Raw genomic sequence first — 21,742 nt, forward strand, 5'->3', positions numbered from 1 at the left:
AGAGAATAAAGGCACTCGCTGCACATCTAATAATGGAGCATACTTCACAGGGCTGTGGGGATTCAAAGAAATGATGCACATAAAATCATTTTGTGAATGGTAAAACACAATACAAAAGTAATGTTTAATATTGTTAGAAGGGGTAGCTTAGATTCCCTTAGTATAATTTTGCTAAAAATACACCATTTTGCTTTTTCTGTTTTCACTTGTTGAGCAGGTTTTCCTTCTGTCAGTACCCATTCGTTATTTCTATAGCTGCAAAAAAAATCATTATTCAGAGAGACTCAGAACAACAGATGATAAGCATCGCAAGGGTAAGCCAGCTATGAAAACATTTATGCTGACTATAATCAATATATAGTAAATAATTTAACAAATAAGTCAAATGTCTTGTGAATTGTTCTAGCATAATCAGGAAATGTTAAAAGTAAAATGCATATCATACTCCCTTAAAAAGTACTTAAACCTGTTCATGATATGGGGAAAAGATACCCCTCATCAACTTCTCATTATATTATAAATATAGCATGGAGATTAAATGCCTCTCACAGATCCAAAGTACTAGGAACTTGTTGGACATCATTTTGTAGATAACATCCTCCAGGGTCACTAGCAGTGAGGACAAGGAAAGGAGTGTCCTTAACAGCAAACCGCTCAAACCACTGACACATTTTCTAGATTTTATGAAAGTCAAATAGAAACAACTGAAAAATTAGAAAATGTGACAAAAAGTATAGTCTTGAAAAACTGAGAAAATGTGTCCAAAGAAGGTGAGAGATGTTTAATGATCCTTAGGGAACCAAAATGCATGGAGGCCCATTGAAACTGGGGTAGCAGTCAGGGTGGCTTTAGACAAATTAATGGAGCAGGATGAAGTTCATCTCTGGGCCTGTCCTGTCCACAGCCTACCATGGTTTCAGCACAGCACAGTAAAGTTAAGTACTTTATCTAATATATATCAGATTGATTGAGCTTTTTTTTTTTTTTAGGTTAGAGCTCTAGACTATACATTTAAATGCTCATATATTTTGAGTATCTGCTTTTGTGACATGATGACTTGCAACTTTAAAACTTAGAGGGAAGGTTTGGCTGTAGTCTTCTTAAAATAAAGAGACCCAAGACAGACCCATAGAGTAAAAGGAAATGATTTCTGTGTCTTGTCCAAGAACATAAAAAGAATCCTAATGCATAAATTGTAATACTTCAAAATACCATAAAAATAAGAATTGTTTATTCTTCAGTAATTCACCAGAAGGTGAGTATTTTTTCCTGTCACAGAGCAGGACAAAAGATTCGAGTGACTAGTGACATCCCAGAGTCAGTTTACACTGAGTATTGGAATATTACAAGAAATGTTATTGCCTATGTGTACCAAAGGAGTAACATAGCCACATTACCCTGCTGAAAAGTAGATTTCAACAGGTATATTTAGCACCAGAATTATTACTTAATCTTGGGTAGATATTGGCTCAAAGATTAGTCTACATAGCTAGTCATTTTGACGTTTTCGGTTAGTTGCATTTATGCAATTTCATGTGCCTTTTTAGTGCTTTTTTTTTTTTAACCTTGGGCTATGATTTTTTTATATTTATAAGGAAAAATTCCAAAGAGCTAGAAGTTTATCTAAGTTCCTCTGAGCAGTCTTCTGCTTCTGCTGTGTCACTCACACTTAAAATATTAAGTAATCTTCTTTTAACTTTTCTTCCAATTAAAAGGAGAGTGGCAGCTGTGGACTGTGTCCCAGGCTATCTTCCACAGGGCATGGGCACAAATGAGTAGCGATTGAAGAGTCAAGTGGCATTATCGGTTATGCGTGTTTCCCAGCATTTTAACTTGTAAACTGCCATACCACTTGGAATTAATGACTGGTAACTAGTTTGACACAAGGACAGCCTTATAAGTAGTTAATGCAAGCAAGAGCTTATATAGTATACTTTAAAGTTGCAAAAGAGATTCCCCAGCCTAAAAATAACTTCCTCATCAGACTATGTCTAAAATTCTACCATTGTTGGTTATTTCTTTCATTTGAAACACTTTCTATTCAGTATGAATTCCTGATGGGAGGAGTAGCCACTAAGCCTTGTCTTCCATTAGCATCCTAATTTAAATTTGTGTGTTGGATATTTCCAGTGTGACAGCTTCCCAGGAGCTAGACTGGGAACAGAAGATAGTACAGAGTTGGAAAACAGGTCCATGACACAGCATACTATCCCGGAAATATAGATCTCTTTGAACACAAAAGAGAGGACACAGAGAAGGAATAAAAACTACTAAAAGCCTTTAGAATTGAATATTGGAGAGATGAGGAAGGGCTCTGAATTAGTGTATTATTATAGTGATCTACAAAATCATGAAAGTAGCCTTATATAGATTTGGGGTATTAAAATTTTACCTAGTAAGCAAATTGCTGCATGTATTTAAAATGTCTGAAATGTTCATCTTTAATCTGTACAATAATTCATTTTCTTTGCTACCAAAGAGGATGAGGTAGTCTGAAAAAGATTTAGATAAATTAAATATACAAGCATGATATTTATATATTCCTTTTTTAAATCATCCATATTTCCATCACTCAAGCATAACTATTGTTAACATTTTAGGAAATTTTCTTTTGATAGTTTTTACCTATATTATCTTTAAAAGGCAGCAGAGTTGAAACAGTATTGTGTATACAATTTTGTTTCCCTGCTTTTTTTTTCAGTTGTATATTCCCTAAACATTTTCCATGTTATTTACATAGTTTTTATGACCATCATTTTTTGATAGCTGTATTATATTCCATTAGAGAGATACATACTTAAGATATTTCTAAAGTTTTGCTCTTATGGATAATGCTGTGATGAAAATCTCACTGTATAAAATATTTTCTGTGTTTAGAATTCCCAGAAGTGGAATTACTGGGACAAAGGATATGAACATTGTTAATGGTTTCTGAAATATGTTGAAAATTACTTTCTAAAAGTAGACTAATTGTGCTTTTAAAGTAAATCCAGCATCTAAAAAAGCTTAAGCTAAGTTTATCATCAGAAGTATATACCTTGTTTCCAATGTTCCCGCTTTGTTTGTATTTACTAAACAGAAAACTTTGCTATTTAAGAGATGAGACATACGGAAACAGTAATGTAACATTATTTTACTAAAGAAGATGAATTATTTTAGGTCCTCCATTTTGGATCCCCTTCGGTTATCATTGTCCCCAAATGAAATAATTGTAGGGCATTTTCATAAATCAAAATTTGTATAATCGAGTTTATGAAATTGTTTATGAGAGATGGCAAAGAGAAGAATGTAAGTGATTTTTCCTGAAGTGTTTAAATGTTTTAAATGAGATTATAGTTTAAGTATAAATGAAAATGTTTGCTTTCTTTTTTAATTAGCAAAGTCTGGTGGATAAAGTGTCTCGAAGACAGAGACCTGATATGAATATGTTATTTCTAAATATGAAAGTAAGGCGGACACATCTGGTCAGCGATTCTCTTGATGAGGTATCGATCATTTATTCCAGAATAGTATTATTTGATTAAAGCTTTAAATAAATTTGATAATATGGCTTATTACTAAAATCTTAGTAAGCTATCTTTTGTTTCTGTATGCCAGTAGTGTGCTTGCTTATATTTTGATACCATAGTTAAAAACAGTTCTGTATTCACAATTAAGCCTTATGTTCATTTTTATATGTTTATTAGTGGCTTGTTGTTAAATCTTCAGAAAAGAATTTCATATAGAACACTTAAATGTATGTTTCTGAATATATAACTTAGATTCTAGACCACCTTTGTTAACTGGTTGGGTGTGTAACAAGTCATTTTAACTTCTCCAGACCTCAGATTACTCATCTAGAAGTCTGATCTACAAGGATATCTTGGGTCTATTTAGGGTCAAACATACTTTGATTGTATGTATATGTATTGTAGAGCTTCATGCATGTACAGTTCTTTAGCCAGATCTTCATGTGGCTATTATAAGATAATATTTGATTTAGTTATGTGATTTTTTTAAAGTTTAGCATTGAAGGCAAGTTCAAAGGAAATGAACTACTTTGTACTGTATTCTGCTAAATTAAAATCTTGGAGACAATATGGTGCTGGGAGACAGTAACCTTGGGCAAGCTACCTGACCTCTCTAATTCTGTTCCTTGATCTCTACAACAAACATTACCACACCTGGCTAATACAGTGTTGGGAGATGAATGAATGGATGGATGGAGTTTTGTGACATTGTAAATAAGATAATACATATTCCAAAATTTAAAAAGTTAATTTCCTTTTTACTGCCCTTTGTTCTCCTCTACTTTATAATTTCTTCAAATAGTTAACCCGGAAAAGAGCAGACTTGAAAAAGAAGTTGAAAGTTACGTTTGTAGGGGAAGCTGGTTTGGATATGGGCGGCTTGACTAAGGAATGGTTCCTTCTTCTAATTCGCCAAATTTTTCATCCAGATTATGGTGAGTAGTTAATTTTTATGAAAGTGTTTTCTCCCTAATTGTTAGATTCAAGTAGTCACTCTTATTTTTAATCTGCCCTATGATTTTACAGATTTTTTTGTCAACCATAAATGTTGAATGATTTTTTAAAGACTGTTAGTTACATTTTTTAAATTGACCAAATTTATGAACATAATATTCATTATCTTACTGGGAATCCTACACAAAATGTATTTGCAAGGAAGCATCCACATGTTTTCTGACTAAGCCAAATGCATGAAAATTTGTCACTGAAATAAAAAGAACATTCAAAATTCAAAAACAGAACTATAGTTTGCTCTTCACTAATATTCGAAGTCTCTTTCATTAAAAAATGAGCCATTTTAATAAGTAAGAATCATTAAATAAACCTTTGAAATTTAATTAGATTTTATTTAGAGAAAACACCTATATAATCCTTAGTATCGTTAAATGTTTTTCTTCAAAAGAGAGTTTTAAGTGTTTTTCTTATTCTTTATTTTTCTTAATTTGGTATATATGTATATACAACATCTCTCTGGTAATGGGAAATAGAGATGACAGAGATAAATTGAAATTTCCAGATAATCCTCAAAATTAATTTTGATCATAACTTATAAAGTATAAAACTATAGTTTTTATAAATCAACTGATTAGTTTCTGTCTTTTTACCCTGTTTCTACCCTTGGTTCAAGATACCAGTGAACAATAAAGTGCTCTTGCAAATTCTTTGGACATGTATTTGATACATTTTAACATGAAAGGTAGTTTGTAACAGAACTATTGCTGAAATGTTTTGGCTTCTAATAGATGAGATGCCATGTACATGTTTACCGCTCTGATTTTTTTAATCAATCATATTGATGAAATTATGCTTCTATTTTCCAGGCATGTTTATGTATCATAAGGATTCATACTGCCATTGGTTTAGCAGCTTTAAATGTGATAACTATTCTGAATTCCGATTGGTTGGAATTGTATCCTTTAAACTTTCCACTAGGAGGTGCTAGTAGACTAGAGATTTTTAAGAATTTTATCTGAATTTTGGAAAACTATTAATAAGCATTTTATTCAGATTAAACAGTCTTGTCAAATTACTAGTAGATTTTTCCGTAATCTTTATTATTTTGTAATATCACAGCTATGTAATATCATCAGATTTAGTTAATTGGAAGGAGTAACTGAATTATTCACACTGTTCTCTGAAAACCTTATCTCAAAATAAATATTATTTCCTATTTCATATATAACCTAAATTGTCAGAAATTTAAAACATTTTTTAAAAGTCATAGTATCTTTCCTATTCATAATGAACTATTTTTCTGTTAGTTCTTTCACTTTGTGCTTATTTCACCCAGTTTTCTAAATTGAAATCATGGAAATTAAGTCTAACTCTTAACGTGGCCTCAAATCCTGGGACATCCATAAAAAATTAAAAGTTGAATGGAATGGGAACATTTAAAGCATCCGGCATTATTTTATAGTGTTTTTTAAAATTATATAAATTTCTATGCCATCCTCTGATCCCTATCAGGTGTGTTGGAGAGGGCACTCCTGCATTGGGTGGGAGATTGGACAGGATGCCTTCTGCATTCATTTTTAAATTCTAAAAAATATAATTGTGGAAGAAAGGAGGGAAGAATAAATAAATAAGCAAACACTGGGGATACATAGGTTAAAAGAAGGAAAAAAACTCTACCTTTAAGAAGCTTACCATCTAGACAGACAGATGACCACCAATGCAGGGTAGTCTGTTCTCAGAGTCAAATGACCATTTGGCATTAAGTGCTGAAGAGTTCTGAGAAGGAAACGATTCAGTGTATTCCTCCCAAACTTGAAAATGGAACCAGTATATTTGATTAACACAGGACTGGAGAGAGTAGGACATAGACTGGGAGAAAGGCTGGGAACAAGTCAGCATTGAGCTGGCCCTGTTACAGAGCAATGTGGAGGTCCACTTGATGGGAGCAGAGGGTACTCCGAGAGTTATGGACGGTGCTGGCAAAAGAAGAATTAAGAGCCATCTGATGGAGGGCTTTGAATGTCTGTCTTTTGCATTTGTTGGAGTAAATCCTGAAGAATGTATATGAAAATCGAGAGGCTGGATGGAAGAAAAGGTGGTGAGGAAAACCACACATTGTGATGGTAAACTTAATCTGAAATTTTGTGTGTGTTGTCGTATCTAAAGGTCCAAAGTGCTAAGCCCACAGTAAGGAACGTTTAACAATTATTAGACTCCTGCTTTTACTCTCTTATCTACAGTAGTCACTTGTTGAATATTTCAACTTCATTGAAGGCCTGAGTCATTGATGCTTCTCACCACACTAGGAGCTATTTGAATTTCCTGATAAATATGTTTGTCATTACTTTACGTTCTTATCATGGCTTAGATTTGGCTGATATTTTGACTTTCTAATATTTGTAATAAAGTATTAGCTCTTATACCACATTTTTAGAGTGGTATATGTAATATTGTGAATTTGCTTTTTGTGTTTTTTTTTTTTGCAGTAGGCATTAGTTTCTATTCAATCATTACCCAAAAGAGCATATTAAGTGTACTTACATGTTGTATATTACAAGTTAAACAATTAATCTAAAATTAAATTATAGCCACTGTTATCTCATTATTATGTGTATTTATCTCACACACACAAAAAAACTATAGAAAGTAAGATTGATGCCCTAAACAGCATGATAATATATACAAAAAATGTGGGATGACAGTGGATTGTGATCACGTAAGTGGTTGAGAGATCTGTCAAAGGTGAGGAGAACAAAAAATTGAGAAGTAACAGGTATGATGATTTAGAAAATATAGTTGGTTCCATACATAGTTCCAGTTTCTAAATTTCAGGACCAAAGATTTATTGTTCTAGTAGCTCTCACAGTATTGTATTTCTAATATAATTATTTTAAAATATTAAGGCCTTGGAGTTTACAAGAAGTGTTATAGTAAAACCTATAGAAATAATTATAAAATGTTTTGAAGATTGCATGAAGAGCCATAATCTAACAGTTTTTTAGGAGTAGAATTACCAAAGGGACACTGGAACTAAGGGTAGGGGTGACATAATATAGTGCAGGGTTTTCAAAGTCTGCTCTGTTTGCACCACATGACACTTCAGTGGCTCCAGCAGAATTCCCACATCCCCACCCCTGCTTCAACCAGAGCAACTTGATTTAGTGCGAAATGCAGCATGATTCTTCTGCGTATGGAAGTGCCCTGAAGCAGATCCTATGAACCTACTTCCTCATCTGTTAAAAACCTTCCTTCAGGGTTATAATTTTTTTTGTAATTTTTAATGAAAAATGCTTAGAACTTGTCACTATAGTAGATGATCATAAATGGTAACTACAGTAGTATCATGCTTATTACTGTTATTGCTATTATCACAATTACAGGCATATATTAGAACTTCATTTCAGTATCTTTACCCTAGAACACATTGCTCAGTCTCTGTTGATATGGTTACCTGTAAAATCACATATCTATTCCTTAAATTATTATTAGCCTTCATTCTGCCTTAGCAAATTAAAATATTGGCTGTCTTCTAATCTTTTAAATTGTTTTCAATAATTTATCCAGCCCATATATTTAGATTTCCTTTTAAGTCAATAAAATTTGACTTCCTTAAGAACTTGATATTATAATGTTTATTTGACAGTTGAAATATTATGAAATTTGATCTAAAACACCTTTTATAGCAAATGGATAAATTACATTCTGCTATATAACTGATAAACAAAATACAATTGGGCAAAGTTTATAAATATAACATCTGTAGCTTTTTAACTTTAACACTTTGAGTAAACTCCAAGTAATAAGTCTTTCAAGTATTACTGTGGCAGATTAATTGTCCTGTTAGCTTATCAGTAGTGCATGTGTATGTAGACGTCTGTGTGTGTGTATCCATAGGCCTACTCAATACAGCTCTCTCTACATAGCCTGTGTTTAGTTTTAAAATAGCCAAAATGATCACCAAAATCCATGGTGTTGTTCTGCAGTGAGTTCTGAATAAATTGCTGCTGCTTATGAAATCACCTACATCTTTGTTTAAATTTAGAAAGTTTTCTTATATGTTAAGTACTTTATAGAAATGTATGAAATTGCTATCTATTGTGATCTTAGATAAACTTTTCTAGGGAAATCATTAAATACTCTCGCCCGAACCTCTCCTTTTTACATGATTTTTGGTAATTATCAACATATTATGTAGAATAAAGGGAAAATAAATGAAAGGAAAGAGGAAGTATGTGGGATTAATTAGAAAGTCAGTGTTAGATCTGAAAGAAGTATGCAAGAAATAGACTGATGCATAATTCAAAACTCATTTGTTGTCATGGATTTTATGTTAATGCTTAACATTTAGTATGCATAGCTTATGGGACTAGCTGTTTATAACAGCATTACTTTGGATATTCGTTTCCCCCCCTGCTGCTACAAGAAATTATTGAGCCCTCCCATCGTTCCTAATGACCAAAGTATGCCAGTAGGCATCTGCAGTGTTACCACCGATGACCTGTGTCAAATTATGCCTGTAAGTATAAAGTCGTTTAGCATCTTATCCCTTAATTCTAGATCATCTCTCTTCTACTGTAGTCTCTCTCCTCCTAACGCTATTCTTATGTTTAAATATGGTTTCCCTCTACCTTTGTAACCCATCTCCTTTTTTGTCTAATTTTCTCCTTCCTTATAGAGACACATAACCCGCTTTGCAGCACTTCTAAGTTCCTCTAACATAGTAGAACAGGCTTTGAGTCAGGGGCAGAGATTTGAATCCAGCCTCTGCCACGTATTAGCTCTGTGAATTTGGATAAGTTGTTTATGTTTATGAGCTCTAGTTTCCTTATGTGAACAATGGGATAGTAAAACTTCCATACTGGGAAGATTACGTGAGATAATAAAGTACTTAGTACTTGATTGCTCCTGTGGATTCTTATTAACGTGTCACTATGCAATATCGTTAACAACACCTGCAACACCATCCCTGAATGAAATTAATGAATTTCACAGGCCTGTCTCTGATAACATTCCTCAATTCAGAAATTAGATTTCCAATCATCAAGTTTAATCCAGTGTTAAAATTTAGTAGAAGAATGGATAGTATACACATCATCCTGAAAATCCCCTACAGTAATAATGCTTTTTACAGCTGGGTTTTGATAGCCATTGGTCAGCAGAGAATTCTCCATAATATTCTTAGTAAGTACCTGGATGTGGATTAAGGACCTGTTTAAATATCTCTGTGTTTGAATGGTCAAATGAGTTTGGTGTAGGGTTGGAACCTTCCTATCAAAGTTGAGAAACCTCTCCAGAACATGTGACTAATTAGAAAACCATTCTTCATGTGATATCAGACACATTTTTGGAAGTTGGTTTGGATTCTTTCAGATTAAGAGCCTAAATCTATATTTTTATAAGACTCAGTAGTTGGAAAAAATTACAAAAGGTATAGAGCAGACTCTACTTAAGAAACTGCAAGATTTGCCCTTTATAGTCTTGTATTTTGGCCACACACTACCTATGAGCCCTGGACGATTCAATTAATTTCCTTATTTGTGTAACAATGGGAGTTACTGTTATATCTATACACTGAAATATATACTAGTTAGTATATAATATATATATACTAATGGCTGAGCTACCTTCTCATTTAGATTTCTGTGATTTTTTTTAGTCCCATATATGCAGTTTTTGTCAGATCTTTTACCAATAAATTTCCTAATTTTATTATTGGTTTTTACCAATAAATTGTCTAATTTTATAATTAAAGCTATTTGAATTTGACTCATTTAGATCCAGGTTTTTTAAATTAATAATAATGGATATTTTATGAATGACTATACCAATACGTTGTTTTATATTATGGAGCTGAAGGTGATGCTGAGTTAATTTCATATTCTTATATTGCCTCTTTAATAGTGAATCAAGATTGTGCATATACTATGAGATCAACTGTAGAAAAAACTGAGTCTCTATGCATGCATGAATAAAGATTGAAAGGAAGCAAGAAAACTGCCGTGTTAGGATAGTGGAATGTGGGGAATTTATTTTAAAATTTAAAAATGGATTATTGATTTATTAATGGCATCTATTAAAAATTAACACCTAATTCCCATTTCATATATGGTAAAATATGTCTATAAAAAAGTTTTAAGTGCTTTTTTATTCAGTACTTTGTTTACCATTTGTATTTGTACACTATGTGTTTTAAGAAGAGTAAACAGGAAAGCAAAGGGAAACCTATAGTGATACATTTCTTAATTTAAACACAGTATCTGTGAATAAGGACAAAAAATACAGAAAGTAAGCAAAATATTCAATGATGGAGCCTTCAATAAATATAGTGTTAATAGGCCAGTGCTTTTCGATGACCATGTTAATGAAAACTCCATTGGCTCTATAGAGATGGATCCATGACTCAAAGCATCAGAACTGTCCAGCAGCAGCAACAAATCTTCCCCACACAGCCTTGTGAAAATTACCCTTGAGGATTTTAGTTGAGAATGGAGGAGAGGCTAAGTGTAACCTTGAATCAGGAACTGCAATAGCTCTTTTCTTTTTGCTTAAGTCACTCTCAAATATGCTCTATTAAATAATACCAGGGTATTCAAACAGTGTGTAAAACCAGTAGCCTGTATCTTCACACACTCTTAATTTTACATTTACAAAATTATGAAGATGTTGAACTATATGGGTAATTAATATTTTAGAGATAACATATTACAGTTAAGAGTCTAAGTACAGATAAACAACAACAACAACAAATCAACAGAAATTGGGTTTTGAAAATACAAAGGCTGGGAATAAAAGGCACTACAGTCCTGAATAAAGCAGATGAGTATATAACTTTACTACCTAATTGACTTTGTATTTTATCATTAAAAATTTAATCTTTGAAAGATGGTAAATACTTTCCATTAGATTCATCTACTAGTCCTTTGAATTGTTTAAAAAACTGCAAATCTCCCAATTATAATTTTCAGCATCCATAATTTTATTAATAATTGAAACAAATGATGAAAATCATATCGGAACCTATGCCAGCCTAGATTTGTTTTAAAATTTCTTATTTTAATGGAATGGAAATTTTAATATGTAAAGTGTGTAAGATCATTCTAACCATGCTGTTCCTTATCTTTTCTACTAATATTTAAAATAAATTAAAAACCTTTTTTTCCTAAAACCTGAAATTGTAAAAAATACTGGCTTAGTTTTTCTATTTTTCAATCTCTGTTCAGGGAAATCATGAGTTACAATGTAGGAAAATATTTCCTCCAGTGTTCTCAAGTTGTTCTTGGGAGAGGAAGGCACCGTAACTGAAATGTAAAAACCACTTAACATGTATGAACTGTGTATTTTTATGTTTAAAAGCTGAATCCTAAAACATTAACAGAGTTTTTTAAGAATATAAACTGAAAGTGAGAAATACTGCAAATTCATAAACAGTGATGTTACAGATAGCAGTGAATTATGATGGAAACTGTACTCTTAGCTCACTGAATAAGAATAGACCCCAGAATTATGCCTCTGTGGGTATAACTGGGTATTTTCCTTTATGTGACCTTTTCCAATAAATTTTTCCAAGCCTTTTACATGGTAGAAATCATTAACCAGCATTTTGTGCCCTGGAAAAAAATATATCAGATATCATTATTTCAAAGTCTGAGTTTATCTACTCTGTCTCACATGTAACTGAACTGTAGTAGATCTGCTTAACTATTTTGGGTAGTACTATTTGATTTAAAAACACAGATAACAGATTTCTCATTATAGGAGTTGGCCCATGGATTAAGTGAACTCCTGTCATATGAAGGCAATGTTGAAGAAGATTTCTTTTCAACATTTCAGGTATCCTTAAGGGCAAATAGCTTTCTGTTAACCAGGTATTTCATATGTGAAAAATACCCTTTGTTACCATACACCCATCATTAGAAAAGATGAACAAGGACTGATCAGTACATACCACCCCCTATCTTAAAGGATCTTAACCTGATAAAGTAGAGATAGAGAAGCAGACACATATAGGTGAGCAGTCAAGGAAAGTGCTTAAAGAACGTCAGCAAGGGTGAGCGTACTCTGCCACGCACCTGGCCTATGCCCTTGACTCAGTTACTTTCTCAGAGCTTTTCAGCTTCTAAAAACAAGCCTCTTCTGTCGCTTCAATGCAAGAAGTTAGAAGCAGAAGCTAATCGATCAGACCAAAACTCTCTCATTTCCACTCCCCTGACAATAATCAGGAGGTGGAAGTTATAGTAATCCACATGACTCCAAAGACCTGAGTGCTTCCCTAAATGGCCGTGCAAATTTTGTTAACATCAGTAAAGTATTTAACTGTATTCAAGAGGGTTAAGGCCCTACTCTTTTACCCTGAAATGCTTTCACGAGTCTATTCTTAATACAAATATCACAAAAGCCTAGCCATTCTGTAGTTTGTATATTTAGAAGAGGGGGGAAAATGTTTTCTTTTTAAATTTTACAAACCTGTTCACTGAAGTCTGTTAACATATCAGCCATACCAATAAATATGCTGTGTTGGAATCTCCCATCAGGTGTTTCAAGAAGAATTCGGCATAATTAAGTCCTATAATTTAAAGCCAGGTGGTGATAAAATTCCAGTTACCAATCAAAATAGGAAAGGTAAGTTAAAACACGATTTCTTAATTAAAGCGCATTAGTGTTTGCCATTTACTTTTACTATTTAACAGATATAAAATTGTTTTCCAGAATATGTACAGCTTTATATTGACTTTCTTCTCAACAAATCCATCTATAAGCAGTTTGCTGCATTTTATTATGGATTTCATAGTGTGTGTGCTTCAAATGCCCTAATGGTGAGTTTAAAACTTCATGCTTTCAGTTAGGTTTTGTAATACTATGATATTGACAAATAATTCCTTAAATATTTTAGTAGATAGGCTTTTAAAATTTAAAAAAAAAAGCTTTCTCTTTTTTTTTTTCTTGAGGAAAATAATAAAGATTTTTTTAACATCTTCATTGGAGTATAATTGCTTCACAAAGGTGTGTTAGTTTTTGCTTTATAACAAAGTGAATCAGCTACACATATACATATATCCCCATATCTCCTCCCTCTTGCGTCTCCCTCCCACCCTCCCTATCGCACCCCTCTAGGTGGTCACAAAGCACCAAGCTGATCTCCCTGTGCTGTGCGGCTGCTTCCCACTAGCTAGCTATTTTACGTTTGGTAGTGTGTATATGTCAATGCTACTCTCTCACTTCGTCCCAGCTTACCCTTCCCCCTCCCCGTGTCCTCAAGTCCATTCTCTACGTCTGCGTCTTTATTCCTGCCCTGCCTCTAGGTTCTTCAGAACCTTCTTTTTTTCTTTTTTTAGAATCCATATATATGTGTTAGCATACGGTATTTGTTTTTCTCCTTCTGACTTACTTCACTCTGTATGACAGTCTCTAGGTCCATCCACCTCACTACAAATAACTCAATTTCGTTTCGTTTTATGACTGAGTAATATTCCATTGTATATATGTGCCACATCTTCTTTATCCATTCATCTGTCAATGGACACTTAGGTTGCTTCCATGTCCTGACTATTGTAAATAGAACACTGCAATGAACGTTGTGGTAAATGACTCTTTTTGAATTATGGTTTTCTCAGGGTATATGCTCAGTAGTGGGATTGCTGGGTCATATGGTAGTTCTATTTTTAGTTTTTTAAGGAACCTCCATACTGTTCTCCATAGTGGCTGTATCACTTTACATTCCCACCAATAGTGCAAGAGTGTTCCCTTTTCTCCACACCCTCTCCAGCATTTATTGTTTGTAGATTTTTTGATGATGGCCATTTTGACTGGTGTGAGGTGATACTTCACTGTAGTTTTGATTTGCATTTCTCTAATGATTAGTGATGTTGAGCATCCTTTCATGTGTTTGTTGGCAATCTGTATATCTTCTTGGGAGAAATGTCTATTTAGGTCTCCTGCCCATTTTTGGACTGGGTTGTTTGTTTTTTTGATATTGAGCTGCATGAGCTGCTTGTATATTTTGGAGATTAATCCTTTGTCAGTTGCTTCATTTGCAAATATTTTCTCCCATTCTGAGGGTTGTCTTTTCATCTTGTTTATGGTTTCCTTTGCTGTGCAAAAGCTTTGAAGTTTCATTAGGTCCCATTTGTTTATTTTTGTTTTTATTTCCATTTCTGTAGGAGGTGGCTCAAAAAGGATCTTGCTGTGATTTATGTCATGGAGTGTTCTGTCTGTGTTTTCCTCTAAGAGTTTTATAGTGTCTGGCCTTACATTTAGGTCTTTAATCCCTTTTGAGTTTATTTTTGTGTATGGTGTTAGTGAGTGTTCTAATTTCATCCTTTTACATGTAGCTGTCCAGTTTTCCCAGCACCACTTATTGAAGAGGCTGTCTTTTCTCCATGGTATAGTCTTGCCTCCTTTATCAAAGATAAGGTGACCATATGTGCGTGGGTGTATCTCTGGTCTTTCTATCCTGTTCCATTGATCTATATTTCTGTTTTTGTGCCAGTGCCATACTGCCTTGATTACTGTAGCTTTGTAGTATAGTCTGAAGTCAGGGAGCCTGATTCCTCCAGCTCTGTTTTTCTTTCTCAAGATTACTTTGGCTATTCGGGGTCTTTTGTGTTTCCATACAAACTGTGAAATTTTTTGTTCTAGTTCTGTGAAAAAATGCCATTGGTAGTTTGATAGGGATTCCACTGAATCTGTAGATTGCTTTGGGTAGTATAGTCATTTTCACAATGTTGATTCTTCCAATCCAAGAACAAGGTATATCTCTCCATCTGTTTGTATCATCTTTAATTTCTTTCATCAGTGTCTTATAGTTTTCTGCATACAGGTCTTTTGTCTCCTTAGGTAGATTTATTCCTAGGTATTTTATTCTTTTTGTTGCAATGGTAAATGGGAGAGTTTCCTTAATTTCTCTTGCAGATTTTTCATCATTAGTGTATAGGAATGCAAGAGACTTCTGTGCATTAATTTTGTATCCTGCTACTTTACCAAATTCATTGATTAGCTCTAGTAGTTTTCTGGTAGCATCTTTAGGATTCTCTATGTATAGTATCATGTCATCTGCAAACAGTGACAGTTTTACATCTTCTTTTCCAATTTGTATTCCTTTTATTTCTTTTTCTTCCCTGATTGCTGTGGCTAAAACTTCCAAAACTATGTTGAATAATAGTGGTGAGAGTGGGCAACCTTGTCTTGTTCCTGATCTTAGTGGAAATGGTTTCAGTTTTTCACCATTGAGAACGATGTTGGCTGTGGGTTTGTCATATATGGCCTTTAGTATGTTGAGGTAAGTTCCCTCTATGCTTACTTTCTGGAGGGTTTTTATCATAAAGAGGTGTCGATTTAAATATGACAAAGGATCTGAATACACATTTTTCCAAGTAAAATACACAAATGTTCAAGGGCATATGAAAAGATTCTGGATATCATTAGTCATCAAGGAGATGCAAATCAAAACCACAGTGAGATTCCACTTGACAACAATTAGGATGGCTAAAATCAAAAAGTAAGGCAATAAGTTTTATCGAGGATACACGGAGAAATTTGAACTCTCATATGGGGTGGAATGAAGATAAAATGGCAAAGCTGCTCTGGATAAAGGTCTGGGAGATCCTCAAATATTAAACCTAGAATTATCATATGACCCATCAATCCCACCTAGGTACATGCTCAAGAAAATGAAAACACATGTTTGATCAAAACTTATATATGAATTTTATAGTAATGTGATTCATAGTAAGCAAAAGGGAGAAACATCCAAATGTCCATTAACAGGTGAATAAATAAACAACATGTTTTATCCAATCAGTAGAATATTATTCTGACATAAAACAAAGGAAATATTCACGCATAGTTGTCTCTTGAAGAAATTATGCTGAGTGAATGAAGTCCTTCAAAAGGCCATGTATAATTCTTTTAATATGAAAGAGCAGAATATGGAAATAGAAAGTAGAGGTAGTGGTTTTCTAGGCTGGGGGACTGGAGGAGGAGGATAAGAAGATTAGCAGTGATAGCTAAAGGGCAGAGGAGTTTCTTTTTGAAGTAACAAAAATCGTCACAAATTGTGGTGATAGTTGTGTGTATCTGCAAATATACTGAAACCATTAAAATGTACACTTAATGGATACCTTCTAAAGTATGTGCATTATATCTCCATAAAGCTGTTCAAATAAATCAATGCATGAAGTATTTTGCAATGCAAAAAAAAAAAAAAAAACAGAGGTGTTGAATTTTGTTGAAAGCTTTTTCCGCATCTATTGAGATGATCATATGGTTTTTGTCCTTCAGTTTGTTAATACGGTTTATCACATTGATTGATTTGCACATATTGAAGAATCCTTGTATTCCTGGAATAAACCCCACTTGATCATGGTGTATGATCCTATCAATGTGCTGTTGGATTCTGTTTGCTAGTATTTTGTTGAGGATTTTTGCATCTATGTTCATCAGTGATACTGGCCTGTAGTTTTCTTTTTTTGTGACATCTTTGTCTGGTTTTGGTATCAGGGTGATGGTGGCGTTGTAGTATGAGTTTGGGAGTGTTCCTTCCTCTGCCGTATCTTGGAAGAGTTTGAGAGGGATAGGTGTTAGCTCTTCTCTAAATGTTTGATAGAATTCACCTGTGAAGCCATCTGGTCCTGGGCTTTTGTTTGTTGGAAGATTTTTAATCACAGTTTCAATTTCAGTGCTTGTGATTGGTCTGTTTATATTTTCTATTTCTTCCTGGTTCAGTCTCAGAAGGTTGTGCTTTTCTCAGAATTTGTCCATTTCTTCCAGGTTGTCCATTGTATTGGCATATAGTTGCTTGTAGTAATCTCTCACGATCCTTTTATTTCTGCAGTGTCAGTTGTTACTTCTCCTTTTTCATTTCTAATTCTATTGATTTGAGTCTTCTCCCTTTTTTTCTTGATGAGTCTGGCTAGTGGTTTATCAATTTTGTTTATCTTCTCAAAGAACCAGCTTTTAGTTTTATTGATATTTGCTATCATTTCCTTCATTTCTTTTTCATTTATTTCTGATCTGACCTTTATGATTTCTTTCCTTCTGCTAACTTTGGGTTTTTTTTTTTGTTCTTCTTTCTCTAATTGCTTTAGGTGTAAGGTTAGGCTGTTTATTTGAGATGTTTCTTGTTTCTTGACGTAGGATTGTATTGCTATAAACTTCCCTCTTAGAACTGCTTTTGCTGCATCCCATACGTTTTGGGTCATCGTGTTTTCATTGTCATTTGTTTCTAGGTATTTTTTGATTTCCTCTTTGATTTCTTCAGTGATCTCTTGGTTATTTAGTAGTGTATTGTTTAGCCTCCATGTGTTTCTATTTTTTACAGTTTTTTTCCTGTAATTGACACAGGTAGCATTGTGGTCGGAAAAGATACTTGATACGATTTCAATTTTCTTAAATTTACCAAAGCTTGATTTGTGACCCAAGATATGATCTATCCTGGAGAATGTTCCATGAGCACTTGAGAAGAAAGTGTATTCTGTTGTTTTTGGATGGAATGTCCTATAAATATCAATTAAGTCCATCTTATTTAATGTATCATTTAAAGCTTGTGTTTCCTTATTTATTTTCATTTTGGATGATCTGTCCATTGTGAAAGTGGGGTGTTAAAGTTCCCTACTATTATTGTGTTACTGTCGATTTCCCCTTTTATGGCTGTTAACATTTGCCTTATGTATTGAGGTGCTCCTATGTTGGGTGCATAAATATTTACAAGTGTTATATCTTCTTGGATTCATCCCTTGATCATTAGGTAGTGTCCTTCTTTGTCTCTTGTAATAGTCTTTATTTTAATGTCTATTTTGTCTGATATGAGAATTGCTACTCCAGCTTTCATTTGATTTCCATTTGCATGGAATATCTTTTTCCATCCCCTCACTTTCAGTCTGTATGTGTCCCTAGGTGTGGAGTAGGTCTCTTGTAGACAGCATATATACGGGTCTTGTTTTTGTATCCATTCAGCCAGTCTATGTCTTTTGGTTGGAGCATTTAATCCATTTACATTTAAGGTAATTATCGATATGTATGTTCCTATTCCCATTTTCTTAATTGTCTTGGGTTTGTTATTGTAGGTCTTTTCCTTCTCTTGTGTTTCCTGCCTAGAGAAGTTCCTTTAGCATTTGTTGCAAAGCTGGTTTGGTGGTGCTGAATTCTCTTAGCTTTTGCTTGTCTGTAAAGGTTTTAATTTCTCTGTCGAATCTGAATGACATCCTTGCTGGATAGAGTAATCTTGGTTGTAGGATTTTCCCTTTCATCACTTTAAATATATCCTGCCACTCCCTTCTGGCTTGCAGAGTTTCTGCTGAAAGATCAGCTGTTAACCTTATGGGGATTCCCTTGTATGTTATTTGTTGCTTTTCCCTTGCTGCTTTTAATATTTTTTCTTTGTATTTAATTTTTGTTAGTTTGATTAATATGTGTCTTGGCATGTTTCTCCTTGGATTTATCCTATATGGGACTTTTTACACTTCCTGGATTTGATTGACTATTTCCTTTCCCATGTTAGGGAAGTTTTCAGCTATAATCTCTTCAAATAGTTTCTCAGACCCTTTCTTTTTCCCTTCTTCTTCTGGGGCCCCTATAATTCAAATGTTGGTGCGTTTAATGTTGTCCCAGAGGTCTCTGAGACTGTCCTCAATTCTTTTCATTCTTTTTTCTTTATTCTGCTCTGCAGTAGTTATTTCCACTATTTTATCTTCCAGGTCACTTATCCATTCTTCTGCCTCAGTTATTCTCCTGTTGCTTCCTTCTAGAGAATTTGTAATTTCATTTATTGTGTTGTTCATCGTTGTTTGTTTGCTCTTTAGTTCTTCTAGGTCCTTGTTAAACATTTCTTGTATTTTCTCCATTCTGTTTCCAAGATTTTGGATCATCTTTACTGTCATTACTCTGAATTCTTTTTCAGGTAGACTGCCTATTTTCTCTTCATTTAAACCCTCTTCTGGTGGGTTTTTACCTTTCTCCTTCATCTGCTGTGTATTTCTCTGTCTTCTCATTTTGCTTAACTTCCTGTGTTTGGCATCTCCTTTTCACAGGCTGCACGTTCATAGTTCCCATTGTTTTTGGTGTCTGCCCCCAGTGGCTGAGGTTGGTTCAGTGGGTTGTGTAGGCTTCCTGGTGGAGGGAACTGGTGCCTGTGTTCTGGTGGGTGAGGCTGGATCTTGTCTTTCTGGTGGGCAGGGCCACGTCCGGTGGTGTGTTTTGGGGTGTCTGTGACTTTATTATGATTTTAGGCAGCCTCTCTGCTAATGGATGGGGCTGTGTTCCTGTCTTGCTAGTTGTTTGGCATAGGGTGTCCAGCACTGTAGCTTGCTGGTCGTTGAGTGGAGCTGGGTCTTAGCATTGAGATGGAGATCTCTGGGAGAGCTTTCGCCATTTGATATTACGTGGAGCTGGGAGGTCTCTGGTGGACCAGTGTCCTGAACTCGGCTCTCCCACCTCAGAGACTCAGGCCTGATAACCCGGCCGGAGCACCAAGACCCTGTCAGCCGCATGGTTAAAAAGAGTTCCACAGATATGGCTTGAAGTCTATAGACAAATCATCGATCATCAACTTGTATTGTCCTCTTCCCTCACAGTCTGGATACAAACCTCCAAGCTCATGTAGATTGATGGCAGAATTCAGTCCCTTGTGGTTGTGGACTAAAGTTCCCATTTCCTTGAAGACTTGGATCGGGTGACTCCCAGCTCTCTCCGATTCTCTCACATGCTCCCCTCCATTTCAAAGCCAGCAGCAACATGTACTTGGAAACTCTCTGGCTTCCTCTTTGGCTACCAGCCTGTGAAGACTCTTTTCTTCTTTTCTTTTCCTTTGTGCTTAGTCTTGTTTCACTTGCTCACAGGGTGCCACGTGGGGAAGACTCGCACCAGGCACTTCACAGCAGGGTCCCTAGTCAGTTTTCTAGTTTTTAAAGGCAGAGCTAGAAATAAAAATAGTTCTCTCATTTCAGCCTTAATTTTCTAAAGGGAAAAAAGACCAGTCAACTCCATTCCCTCCCCACCCCACTCCACCTTACACTATGTCTTATACTATGTCTTTTAAGGCTTTAAAAAATTTCCCCAAGCAGAGTGGATGAAGAGAGCCCAAGGGCTGCAGGTCTTTAATACTGTGGGGCAAAGCACAGAAAATAGTCAACAATAAGCTCCAGGGCAAAAGCCACAACTTCTGACTGTTTAAGGAACAGGTTTATAACTGCTTCCTGCCTCTTCAGGGGTCCCCCCAGCAACTCTTGAGTTGCCTTTTACCTGCAGGATGTAGTTTGTCAACAGAGTCATGGTGGACTCCAGTTGGTTTGACTTTTTCTTAGCCGTGTGAGTATGGGTCAGTTGCTGTTGAGAACACTATGTCGGAAATGTCATAAGATAAAAGCGTAGTTTTCTCTTCACCACTGCTCCCCTGGGCACACTCCATCAAGCCATTTGTACCTCCATGCAGTTTTATAAGGGGGGTTGGGAGCAAGGTCTTCAATGTGAATTATTTTGCACAGGAGAGAGCTTGTTTTAGAGTGATCTTTGTCACATGTTTATTGAAAGTACCTTTGAAAATGGAGCACCTGTTGATTTCTAATTGAGTTTTGTCCGTGACGCCCTGTAGTTATGGGGGTGGAGGGAGGGAAAATAAATAAATAGCATAGCAGGTCTCTGTTTTTAAATTGTAATCTCTTTAGGTGGGAGACAACCTATGTAAGTGTAAAAAACAAGTGAACAACACAAGACAGACTAACCTACTACTGAAACTCTACAGTGTACACAGGAGGCTTTATGGATGTTGGAACCAGGCATGTCAATAGATGCTGGAGTATTGATAGCTGAAAGAGTTTCAGGCTGGGTTTCAGGGAAGAGTTGTAGTTTGGATTTATGCTTAGTCATCTGCTTGTTTTTCTGGCAAACTGCTAATTGCTATTATTTGCAAAAGGGGGAACCTAACAGTTTGACAAGATTTGTAAACTTTCAGAAGCAAAACTACCTTACCTTAGTAGGAAAAATATAAACAGAGATTTTTCTTTAACAAAAATGGTTTGATTTACTCTAAGAACGTCATGATTTTTGTTATTTGATTCAGTGAAAATAGTTACAATTTCACTTTTTTTAATCATCACTTTTTCTTATCATTTTTGATAAATAATTATTGGCAGCTGCTTCGTCCAGAAGAGGTTGAAATTCTGGTCTGTGGAAGTCCTGAACTGGATATGCACGCCCTACAGAGAAGTACGCAGTATGAGGGCTATGCGAAAACCGACTTGACTATACGGTGAGCTTTTTTTACTTCTGAGAGTGAGGGTGCTGAAGAG

At 34.9% G+C, this 21,742-nt stretch overlaps 1 protein-coding gene across 3 annotated transcripts in view; it reads left to right on the top strand.

The window, feature by feature from the left end:
- Positions 1-21,742, top strand: part of HECTD2 (HECT domain E3 ubiquitin protein ligase 2) — an 86,758-nt gene that overhangs the window by 51,355 nt on the left and 13,661 nt on the right. For all 3 annotated transcript variants that reach the window (XM_082339437.1, XM_082339439.1, XM_082339438.1), the window contains 9 exons: positions 218-314; positions 3,378-3,485; positions 4,312-4,444; positions 5,330-5,418; positions 8,821-8,979; positions 12,219-12,293; positions 12,995-13,082; positions 13,170-13,276; positions 21,587-21,702. In XM_082339437.1, coding sequence (XP_082195563.1) covers positions 218-314; positions 3,378-3,485; positions 4,312-4,444; positions 5,330-5,418; positions 8,821-8,979; positions 12,219-12,293; positions 12,995-13,082; positions 13,170-13,276; positions 21,587-21,702 — 972 coding nt within the window. The remainder of the gene's footprint in view (positions 1-217; positions 315-3,377; positions 3,486-4,311; positions 4,445-5,329; positions 5,419-8,820; positions 8,980-12,218; positions 12,294-12,994; positions 13,083-13,169; positions 13,277-21,586; positions 21,703-21,742) is intronic.

The sequence above is a fragment of the Balaenoptera borealis genome (genome assembly GCF_965194805.1).
Source record: "Balaenoptera borealis genome assembly, chromosome: 10".
NCBI lineage: Eukaryota > Metazoa > Chordata > Mammalia > Artiodactyla > Balaenopteridae > Balaenoptera > Balaenoptera borealis.